This window comes from Hipposideros armiger, unplaced genomic scaffold (assembly GCF_001890085.2).
Source record: "Hipposideros armiger isolate ML-2016 unplaced genomic scaffold, ASM189008v1 scaffold_280, whole genome shotgun sequence".
NCBI lineage: Eukaryota > Metazoa > Chordata > Mammalia > Chiroptera > Hipposideridae > Hipposideros > Hipposideros armiger.
Window position 1 is genome coordinate 2,105,877 of NW_017731630.1, and position 11,951 is coordinate 2,117,827.

Below are 11,951 nucleotides of genomic sequence, written 5' to 3' on the forward strand. Positions count from 1 at the left end.
CCTTTTCTGTGTTATTTCCAATAACCTTTTCTGCTTTTGCTGTGACTGCCACAGGACCAGCCACATTTCTGAGATCCTTTTCGGACACTGTGCGGTGGGGATTGCACAGATATTCTCTGACCTGTGTTGCCTCAGCCCCAATTAAAGGTCTCGCGGGTCCAAGGGTAAACCCAGAGTGAGGAGCCGTGCCCTGATGTTATGCTCGGCGGGCACGTGGGCATCACCCCGCCAGAGGCTGCGTGCGGCAGGGGCGGGCGCTGCGGCTGTAACCCAGTGTAAAGGTTTTGTGGCTTCGTTCTTGTGGAGAACCGCTTGCTAATGGAGAAAATAGGTGGAGGATCACCACACGTGGGCCGCTTGAGGTGCCACCACCGACTGGCACCGAGTGAGAACGTTTGAACCCCTGCACCTTCCCTCTGGGTCACTGCGGGTCACGTCCCACAGACATGCTCAGAGAAATGGAGGGCCGAGCCCAAGGTCACGTTCAAGTCGGGGCAGAGCGGGGGGGTCCTGTCCAGGGGGTCAGCTCCAAAGCTGGAGCTCCCTCTGTGCCCTCCGGCCGCCTGGGTGCCCACAGGGTGGACGAGGCCCTGCTCTCGGGGCCTGGTTCCTTCCCTTTTTGGGGTGACTGCTGTAGATGCTCTCCCCACCCCCAGCCCCGAGGTGTCCCCTCACTCCACGATTCTCCATGCGCCATCCTGACGTGGCGGGCGGGGGGCTGACTTTGCAGCGCTGCCTCCAACAGCCTCTTTGTGGCCAGCCCCATGCACATCTCTCGCCGGGGAGCCTGTTCTTCCCACTCAGGGTGGCTCCGTGACGAAAGTGACAGCCTCCAGTCTTCACGAAAAGTCCAGTCCTGCCTGGTCTGCAGCTAGGTCTAGAGCAAGGGTCCTCGCCATAGCGCTGAGTCTGTGTCTAAGCCCGTCGGGAAGCTGGGAGTTATTAGTTCTTTTTGGGTTATCAGGCGATGAACTGAAACCGACCTTTTTGGTGAAACTTAGGAAACAGTCTCACCTTTCATTTGGAGCGAGCACGGGTTTGCTCAGCCTGCCTCCAAGGTGGGCGGCAGGAAGGGCTTTTGCCGGCTGGGCCATTAGAAGCGCCCTGGCTGCTCGAGTGGCAAACTCGCTGGGAAGGAAGATAAAGGCTAATAAGCCCCTGAAAATGTGTTCAACCTCGAGAGTAATTCAGACCTGCGAACTACAGCATCTGTGAGGAAGCATTTTGCGTCTTACTAGCAAAGATTAAAAACCGGTCGTGTATTGGCGAGGATGCAGACAGCGCGCCCGCTCGCTCTGTGGGGCAGCACCTCGTCCCTCCGAGGAGCTTGGTCCTCTGCCTCCAGCCTCAAACCCTCGCACTTTCAGATCAGCGATTCCTCTGCTAGAATTGCATCCTGATGGGAGTCATGGATGCAGACAAGGAATTTAAGCATAAAGATGTGTATGCTTTTTTTCAGTAGTATTTTCTTTAAAAAATGGAAACTATCTGAGAGTCAGAAAAAATAGGGGAATTGTAAGTAAATTTTGATGCAGCCATTTGATAGAATATTTTGCAGACTAACTTTTAATATGTTGAAAGCATAAAAACAAGTCTTAAAATTATGCATATGTGTATATTTATATGTGTGTACATGTATGAAGTGATACTTATATAACGATTTATACATATATAATTATGTAAACTGCAGTGAAATACAAACACTAAGGAAAGAGGACTATTGAATTGAAATATTAAAATCATAGTATAAGATTCTGAGTGCCTTGTTTTGTTTAGGCTTTTCTCTATTTTCCAACTTTTTTCAGAGTCTACTTTTACAATCAGAAAAGAGCAGCAAATGTAATTTGTGTGTATTCCTGGCTCCTGCTCCGAGGCGTCGCTAACCCCCCTGGGCGGCCGAGCCCGAATCGCGCTCCCGGCTGGATGCTGGAGGCACATCGACAGCCCGGGCCTTCCTTCTGAGCCGCGTGGCCGGCAGGGCCTCTCCTTTGGGCTTAGCCTTGTGGATACGCCCTGAACACCCCCCCTGTCCTTTCCTGGTTGTTAGCGCAGAAAGCCCCACGGGCCAGGTGGAGCCTGCTGTGCTCGGCTGGGTGTTTTGGCCCCAGCACAGGCTATGAGGTAACACGGACGCCTACGTTTATGCTTCGACTGGTTGGCTGTCAGTCCTCTTTTGGTTGGAGCCAGAGCTCCGGGGGCCTGATATGGAGAAGTCCCCTCCCCCCACCTCACCTTCACCTTTCATCCATCCATGTAACGTACCTTTACTGAGTACCTGCTGTGTGCCCGACTGTGGGCTAAGAGGTGCGGTTTCAAACATCCGCCAGGCAGTCCCTGCCCACGTGAGTCATGGCTGGGAGCAGGCAGGCCGCGGGCCGCTTGTTACAGTACCGGGCACGCATCCCTCTGCAGACCAGGTGCTGTAGGACCTGGGGCGCTCTGGACGTGGGTCCAGGTACTGAGGCCCAGACAGCAGCGAGGGGAGGCGGGGGTCGGGAAGGCTCTCAGTCACTCACTCACTCAGCGAATTGTTTCCTGCTCACTGCGGTGTGACAGGCACTGTTCTAGGCCTGGGGGACTGCGGTCAACAAGACCAAGGGAGGGCCGGCCGAGTGGCTCAGTTGGTTAAGAGCTCACTCAAGAGTGTGAGCTCTGAGCAACAGCGGTTCGAGTCCAGCCCGAGCTGAGCAGCCGCTGAGCTGCCAACAGGTAGCAGGATGGCTCAACTTAAAAAAAACAAAAAAAAACAAAAAGCAAACAAAAAAAACAACCAGCAACAAGACCAAGGGGATCCTTGAGCTCAGGGAGCTCAGCTCCGGTAGAATTGATAGACAATTAAGTCCAGAAATAAGCATTCAGAGATAACCTGATGCTACGATGGAGACAGGCCAGGGCAGGTGAGAGAGTGTCTGTAGCCCAGGTGGCCAGGAACCCCTCTCTTCACCTCAAACCTGAAGAACAAAGGACTCCAGCTGTGCCAGGAGTCGGGACAAGAATGCTCCCAGCTAGAGGGCCGTGAGCACAGAGGCTGAGGCAGGAAGAGCCTCGCGTGTCCTAGAAACTGCCAGGAGAGCGAGAGTGCTGGGTCAAGGCTGCGAGCCAGCAAAGCCAGGAGCCTTCGGAGAGGATGTGATAGTTGAGGAGAAACCTGAAGGGGGTGGCTCTGAAGACAAGTGGGTTGGGCGCAGGGGGCTGGGAGTGGCAGGCGGGTGCTGCAGGCGGGTGCTGCAGGCGGGTGCTGCAGGCGGGTGCTGCAGGTGGGTGCTGGTGGGCGGTGGGGCATGACGTGTGTGACAGGTCTGTCTGGCTGAGGATGAAGAGTGAAGTGACAGCAGGGCTCTGATGATGAGGCCAGAGCTCCCAGAAGGCTTTTGGGTCCCCAGGTTACTAACTGCTAGTCTTCTCTGGGACTTCCCACATGGGGTCCTGTCTGCCTTGTCCTATTCCAGGACGTAAATTTTCTTCCAGGCACCCGAGCTTTCTCTGAGGCTGGAACCTGTGACTGTGTCTTCAGTTCTGAACTGTGCGTTGAACCAGCCTGAAGCCAGTGCTACCCTGGGAGTCTGTTATTTCGTTTCCTTGGAATGAATCTGTTATGAATTACAATAATGATTCATTACACTGTCTCACGCTGATGTGTGCTGATTCTCCAACAGCCAGCAGAAGAAACTGCCCTCCTGATTAATGCTCAGCTGTGTTTCCCCCCTCTCTTAGGATGGCCATTCAAGTGGACAAGTTCAACTTTGAGAGTTTCCCAGAATCCCCTGGGGAGAAGGGGCAATTTGCAAATTCCAAGCAGCTGGAAGAGGAGAGGCAGGAAGCCCGAGGCCTGGAGGTCAGCAGCAAGCTGGACATCCGCTGGAGGATCATATCCTTTCTGTGGGGGACCCCATTTGTCTGACTGCTGGGGGCTCAACAGGGGGTTAGCTGTTGAATTTTAGCCGCAAATAGCTCAGCAGTGCTATCTGATATGGCGAGGAGACAGGGGCCAAAGAGCCGCCATTTCTTAGCCTCTCGCCACTTCAGGGCCCCACTAGTGGTGTGAGGCAAGGCCGCGCTGGGGCTGCCGCTGCGTTGGCCGTGGGCACGTGTGTCTTGGCGGCGTTCATGTCATGTCAGTGGCGGTTCTGATGGCCCATTAGCGCTGGGCTTGAGGAGTTTCGCGGCCTAACTGCTGACCACAGGATGCAGTTGTCTGGGAACTGAAATCGGATTGTGCGTCTTACCACGGCCCAGCTGCCATGTCGAAGGACTGAGGGTGTTTGGAAGGACTGCGCTAGGAAAGAGTGTGTTGCAAAGTCGCTGCCTCTGCCAGGGCTTCAGATCATCGCCTGGCTCGTGGCTGGCATGTGGTCACGTGGGGGCGCGCTCTGGAGACACCCCAGGCTCATTTGTTTATGTGTTTGTTCCGCAGCCTTTACGGAGGGGACCAGGGTGGGAAATGCCCCCACGGTCCTATGACATGAGAGGACGGCTCGCCCAGAGAATGTCTCCAGGAAGAGGCGGCTCTGGCATGGGTGGCTGTTACTTACTCACACGTCGATTCTGTGGGCATGGGAGTCCCAGCTTGTCGTGTGGTCTCAGACCTCTCCAGACTCTGTCTCTGGAGAGATCCTCCGTCTGCAGGTGGCATGGGTTTCAGGAGCTGAGCAAGTTCCTTTGTGCGAACCAGAGTGGATTTGGGGCAGATCGACCCCCATCTCCAAGGAGCTTGTGAAAAAATAAGCACTTGACATGGAGACAGCGGGCTTTGAGAACCACGCTGAAAGCAGAGTGCTTGGGAGCTCGCAGGCGAGGGCCAGCTCGGGGCAAGCATGGCGTCCTCTCACCTGCTCCTTTTCTTTCTTTTTGTTGCTTATCTCCCTTCAAACAGCATTTTAGGGGTTGGTGAGATACTTGCTGACATATCAGAATCCGAACCCACATAGGTTTCCTGACAGGAACTGGGTGCACAATTCACTTGATCCCACCAAGGCCAAGGACGTGGCCATCTGGGCAATGCCTCTGCCAGGTGGTCTGAGAAGCACGCGTCTTCCTGTTCTGTCTGGGGACCGTTGGTAACCATCTGGCTGTTTTAAGGGCGAGGCAGAGGCTCAAGGAGCCCCAACTGCAAGTTGGGCCTCAGGCACCTAAGCGCCAATGTCCCCGAGTGAGAGAGGGAGCATCTTTGCGGGACGCAGAGGTCAGGTGATGTAAATAACCGGGAAGTAGGGTGTGGAGCAGCCATGCCCTCCATGTGCAGGGTCACGCGTTCCAGCGGCTCTGCCCAGCGGTCCACGTCCCGGGCTGTGCGCTGCTCAGTGGGGTCGGTGTTTGGCCTTGTAGACGCACGTCGCCCTACGTAAACCCAAGGAGCTCAACAGCGGCTGTGTGATTGTCCCCACTTTTTATCTGTGGTTTCACAGGTGTAACCCAAGACTACAGGCCCAGTGGCCTCAGTTTCCTCAGTCAGAAGCAGGACAACCAACGCGGAACAGCACACCGGGCACCTCCTTTTCCCATAAGGAGAGTCTGCCTCCCACTGGCCCCTCCTCCCTTGTCAGTCAGGCAGGGACTGAACTCTTGGCGCCAGTTGCCGAACATCACCTTTTCACCTCGCATGGTGAAATTCTCAGAATTTCTAGCTCATTCTCAGAAGCACTTCTTAATGGAGCTGCCTTCTCCTCCTCTGGAAGCAATTAGACATCTTTAAACACGCCTCCTGTAAGTCACAGACACTATGTTTTTCTGGTCATGTTAGGAGGAATAGCTGCATCTCCATGAATTTTAGTACAAACAGCTCCTGTCATCAGCTCCGCTGATTCCTTGATCATCGTGAGTCGGTGCAGAAGTGCAGTTGTATCTGCTTTGAGGGAGCTTTGCTGTGACAGCTTTCGGCAGTCGCTGGTTCAGAGGCTCCAGCCCCTCAGGGGACAGGGCTGCATCTGACCGTCAGTGCTATGAGGTTGCCCTGGCTGTTTGGCCTTTGTGGGGACAGAGGGAGGAAGGTGGGGACACAGATTTGATTGCTGTCTCCTCAGAATCCAAATGCGGTAGCCATGCTCCCCTAAAATTCCTTTGAAAGGATCAGGGTTTGGTACACGGAGAGCCTAGATTTCAGATGTGACTGGTTTATGAGGGTCAAGGAGGACTTTCCCCAGCACTCGAAGCTCTGTTTCAAACCTGTGTGTGTGTGTGTGTGTGTGTGTGTGTGTGTGTGTGTGACTGTGTGAGAGTGCGTGTGGTGTGTGTGTGCGTGGCTGTGTGTGACTGTGTGTGTCTGGTGTGTGTGACTGTGGTGTGTGTGTGTGGTGTACCTGTGTATTGGATTCATGTTGGGCTCATACACATTTTGTGTCCTTTTGGTGAGACAGTCATCGTGAGCATGTGCATCTTATGTAATAGAATCATTAAATTACAGTTCATGCCCATATGGCACTTGCCAGACGCCAGGCACTGCTCTGAGTGGTTACTTAGACTTACTAACTTAACTTCTACAGAACTCCTAGGAAGTAGTTTTTATCTACGTTCCACAGATGGGAAAACTGAGGCCCCCGTGAGGTTGGCTAGCTCTAAGCGGCAGAGCTGGGCCACCTGGCTGCTGGGACAGCAGAAGAGCCTCTGGTCTGTGCCTAGGCCCCCGAATTACCCCATTTTTCAGATGGAGCCTGAAGAGGTGGCAGCACTGTGGCTGGGACCCCCCTGCAGTGCTGTCTCCCTTTCACCTGCCCGCCGTCCTGGGCTCTAGAGAATTCTCAGCCCAGCGAGACCTGCCGGGACGAGCCACTTGCAGACGCTCTGCTGGCATCTCGTCAAGCTGCCTGGCATTTTATGTCCAGTTGGGTCTCTCACACCAGGGAGCTGAGCTGAGATGCCGGTGCCCCTCCTGAGAGGCAAACAACCAGCATCAGCATTCTCAAAGTTCACGATGCAATTTGGAAAACAAAGTCACGGGAAAGAGGCTCATTAATCACGTAACCCATCTTTCCATTAGCGTAATTTCTATTTATGACAATTTGCTAATTTATTTGAGCTGAAGTGGGGCTGGGCTAAGGCACTGCACCTGTAGTCACTCTAAGCTGACACGTGGGTGCATACAGCACGTCTTCCTGGGAGGAGGCCCAGGTGAGGCCCCCCGCCAGCATCCACTCCAGGACACTCACCTAGAAGCCACTTTGGAGGCGCCTGTGTCAGCTGCTCTCCTGTGATGGGTTTCCAGCGTTTCTCAGTAGACCATGTGTAACAGTACGGCGCTGCTCGCTCTCTCCTGTGAGGCAGAGGCCAGTGGACTCAGGCCTGCAGGCTCAGAGGAGCCTGGCCGCCCGCTGGGCTGCACGGTCCCCAGGGGAAGAGCTGACCAATCACTTTTTCTAAGATACCAGACCGGATCACGGTAAACTGCAGTCACATAGACGCAGACAGGATCTGAAAAGCTGTCCAGTGGTTTCAAACGGTCTTACATCGCAGTGCACTCCCAAATACTTCACTGCTGATGGCCAAGCGCAAAATGAGAGGGAAGGTGTTTTATTCACTTTCTGCATTTTCCTTGCACCTGACTGTGTTTTTCAAATAACATTCCCGGTTCCTGAGACACGCGTAGAAGGTTATCCGAGACAGCATGCGTGAAAATGTCTGTAAACAAGAAGGCTCTGCACAAATATTGATTAATTTATTAAGTTTCATTAATGATGGATGACTAATAAGATATAATCCTTGCACGACAGACTAGGTAGGCTTCTTAAACGTAGGAAAGAGCTTGTCTTGCGTGGCCTTCTCTTCCCCAGCTCCCTCCGCAGCATGTGTCCTGGGTATTAATAAATACTCTGGTGTGGATTAAGGGCCGTGGGGTCACATGTACCCTTATGTGGCAAGTGCAGGGCAGAGGTGCTGCCAGGTGTAGTGCCCACAGCTAGGGGGGACGGAGGGGCTTGGGGTGCATCAGACAGGACATCCCACCTAAGGTGAAGTTCAAGCTCCAGAGATGGGGGGCGGTCACAGAAAGAGAAGGCTGGAGAGGGCTCCAGGCGGGGCGCAGGCGCAGGCGCTGAGGCAGGAGACCATGTCGTCTGCTGTAATGAACGCCAGGAGGGCAGCATGGGAGCTACCCCGAGGGCACGAGACCTGTGAGGAGGGGCCGACGGGGGCACACATTCTGAGGACGTGTCTAACGTGCTAGGGAGTTGGGAGTTTATCCCAAGAGCGCTGGGAGGATTTTGAGCTAGGGGCAAGGTGATGAGGCTCATAGGACGGTGGCTCCAGGCGGGGAACGGGACGCAGCCCTCCTGTGCACGCGGCTCTTCTCATGGGGTGGGGTGTCCCTGACACGTTTGGTTGTGTGCTGTGGGACCGCGCCGCCCGCTTCAGGAAGTCAGGCACAAAAGCCAGCCAGGACGCACCGCACGGGGCAGGCCTGACACGTTTCCTTTCTCCTCCTGCCCTCAGCTCGTGGTGAGGCCTTTAATGGGTGGGAAGGAGGGGGTGCTGTGAGGACTGGGGTCCCGCGGGGCGGTGGGTTGCCTGACCCCTGTTTCTGCCTCAGAGCCGGCGGAGCACTGGCCTCGCTCTGAGCCGGTATGTGAAGGGCTGTCAGATGAGGCCTCCATGAGCACAGAACCCCCCTTCTAACCGCTCCCCTCTCCCAGCTGTATTTGGTTGCATATCTTTCTTTTTTATTGTTTTCTGTTTTTTAAGTGTGTGAGCCTTTCTCTGATAGCCAGATTTTAAGCTCAAGGAAGGGATTGAGAGAGTCAGGTGTGTGTCACCTCCGTCACCTATTTACTTCGGTGTATGCAACGCCTGTCAGCCTCAGCGTCCCCTTCTGCCGCCTGCCTCTTGCACGTGCAGCGTGAAGCTCATATGTGGTGCTGTGCTCAGCATGCTGTGTGACCACAGGGCTGTCCACACAGAGGGGACCGCTACTCTGAGAAAGGGGTGCGCCCACAGGGCCAAGTGCATTGTAGGTGCTCAGGAAGCGCACACTTACCCACGCTCTTGCGGGCCATGGTTTGTTGACGAGTTGTGGCCCATGGAGTTGGTAACTTAAAGTCGCTGGTGCAATGCATTCCGTGTCCTTCCTGAGAAAATTTGCTCGTTCTGTGGACGTTTAGAGCTGCATCCCAGATCTGCAGATCTGAATTAGGGAATCAGAGATAGGAAACCTGTTCTTTGCCTTCAGGGCGCTCCCCGTGGCCTGCTTGGGGACTCGGTCATGGCAGTAACTATCTGGGGCTTGGGGTGGCTGGTGCTGCTGTGGGAGTTAGGTGGGGACGGTCTGCCCGCTGTCGTGCTGGTGCTCACTGCTGGCCAGACTGGGGCTGCCCTTCCCATGCACGTAGCAGAACCTGCACCGTTTCCAGAAGGGGACCCACTTACACATGCTGTGCAGAACTAAACACTGTCCCACTGTCACAGTCCCAGCACTAAACACTGCCACCTCGTCTGTAGGGACAAACCCACACCCTTTATGGGCTTAAGCCAATATTGCTGAACAGGTCTGTACGCCACCACCCACAGGTCTGACCCCGAAACCTCCTGGATTACCTCACAGGAGGAACACGGAGCTGTTTAGGGTCCAAGGGACTCTTGCTCTCAGCGAGGTGCCCCTGAGGTCCCATAGTGCCCTAAGGGTCTGACCCTTCAGCGGCACCTTGAAGACGAGACCCTGACCCAGTCAGTCTGCTCCACTGTGGACTCACGACCCATGTCACTGGAAATGTGTGGCATATGGTCGGGGCGTGGGGGCAGTCAGGACAGGGAATAGTTCTGCACTTGGGGTAGGAGAACTGACTTTGAACCCCCATGCCTATCTGTCCTGGCTGTGTGGTTTGGGGAAAGATACTTGACATCCCTGAGGAGGTTTCCCAGCCTGAAATTATCCTGAGGACTGTGAGAGCCGACCTGTAGGTCACCAACACATTGATGCTGAGTAAGAAGCAGCAGATGCTCACTGGGCACCTGCCATGTGCCAGGCACAGTCCAGCTGACCAGGGACACCACTGCTTATCCTCCCAGGACTTGGAACCGTAAGCAGCCCTCTGAGTTCTTTCATTATTGGTTTGCAAAAATAAGCAGCTAAGCAGTTAGGAGGCGGAGCTGCGCACTCATTGACCTTATATTTTGAGCAGGGGATGGAGGAAGAAGTTTTAGCTGAGCAAGGGCCAGACCTAGATCCTGGGTCTCTTGGCTCACCGCCTGTGAGGGTTTGTGACAAGCAGGTAGCGTGAGTGAACTGAAGTGACCCCAGGTAACTCAGCTGTGTCTTTGAGGCAGGAAGTAGCAAGCATGGAGGGGACTGTGAGGGGAGTTCGTGGTGCCTTGTGAGGGGGTTAGAAACTGCCTGTGGGAGGCCCAGAGGCAGAGTGGGAGCTGGGCTAAACCGAGCTGGAAACTTGCTCTGGTTCAGGTGCACAGGGATTGTCAGTCATTACTCGTGTCTGCGGTCCAAGAGGCTTGCAAAGCCTGGGTTGCTACCAACAGTGACTCCACAGTCCTGCTTCAGTGTCACTGTCTCTGCTCTTCTAAAGACAGGAGCAGATCTCGGGGCCAAGAACCCGTGACTTACTTGGGGACGAGAAAGGGCTTTAAGGGGAGGCAGGCTCTTCAGCACCGCGGAGAGCTCCCGGCAAGGCCTCCCTCTGGCCCAGCTCCGGGCTGCGTGTGGGTGCTGCCGGGCTGCGTGTGGGTGCTGCCGGGGCCCTGGCTGGACCTGGGCCGTGTCCTCGGAGGACCCTCGTCTGTCAGCTGGGGTCATGGGCCCTGGCGTCCAGGTTTACAGTGTTTACAGTAAAGTGTCTGAAAGTGGGGACGGAACACAGGCCCCAGGGGCCGACTGCCCTCATCCTGCCATACCCTGGCTGTGCCTGCTTTCTTATTCTCCACACAGACCTGAATTTAAAAAGTTCTTTGAAATGGAAATAATGGTCCCTACCGTGTACCCGCCATGTGCTCAAGTCTTAGTTTGAAACTTGTATAAAGTTGAGAAGATACCCGTGGAACACTCACCACAGGGCCTCTCTCAGGGGAAGCACGTGGATGTTCGTTCTCGCAGAAATAACGGTAGGAATTATCGCCACTGTCATCGTTATTTATTGGCCTTTTGCCCCAAATGCCAGGGTCTGTGGATTTAAGAAACAGTAGCCAGTGCCACCTCTGCCATTGTCACTGTCACCGTGTAATCTTGGATGTAATAGTGGCTGATAAAGCGGCTGCATGGCCGGCTGCTCAGCCAGCTTTGGATTTGGGCCCGGGCTCAGACACAGCGCTGTTTCGGTGGCGTATGGGGCTGAATGGGAGGGAGGGGTGTGCACGCAGGTAATTAGCTTTATTAGCTCAGCTGTATAATTTTATGGCTCATGACCAAAAGCAAATTAATACAGAAATATGCTATTGGAATGGTCCTCTAGCCAGTCATTGCAAAGCTCCCCGCCCTGGCCGTGTTCATCAGGCCCTATTTCTGTTCTGCAAGCCCCGTGGCGCAGTCTGCCTTGAAAGCCTGGTGTGGTTTTTTAAATAAGTCAGGGTACTGTACCATGTTACGAAGTCTTAATTTCACGCAAGTGAAAACCACCACCGCAGAGGATCAGGGAAGGAAGCAGTAAGACACACAAAATGTGCATGTTAAGCCCAAATCTGCCAGCAGCCCGTGTCCTGAGACCTTGGCCCCCTGACCGGGACGGGGTGCCCTGACTTTCGTCAGCCCCAGTCGTGAGCTCAGATGTGTCCACATGCTCCCAGGTTTGCAGCCTTCATGGCATTTTGTTTCATTCACAGTATTGTTAGAACTTTATTGTTTTCTTCTAAAATACCGTATTTGCCGGCGTATAAGACGATTTTTTGGCCCTGAAAAATATGCCTCCAAGTGGGGGGTTGTCTTATACACCAGGTACACTTCAGATAGACTGCCCATAGTGCTTGCCCCGTGCCATAGTGGCCTCCCGATGCCCGCCCACTTCATTCCACATACCGTTCAGGCA

The 11,951-nt window shown here is 54.4% G+C and overlaps 1 protein-coding gene across 1 annotated transcript in view; it reads left to right on the forward strand.

Moving 5' to 3' along the window:
* TRAPPC9 (trafficking protein particle complex subunit 9) overlaps positions 1–11,951 on the forward strand; it is a gene marked incomplete at its 3' end in the record, with an annotated part of 267,332 nt that overhangs the window by 249,405 nt on the left and 5,976 nt on the right. Inside the window, exon 20 of the mRNA XM_019657776.1 lies at positions 3,715–3,868. Coding sequence (XP_019513321.1) covers positions 3,715–3,868 — 154 coding nt within the window. The remainder of the gene's footprint in view (positions 1–3,714; positions 3,869–11,951) is intronic.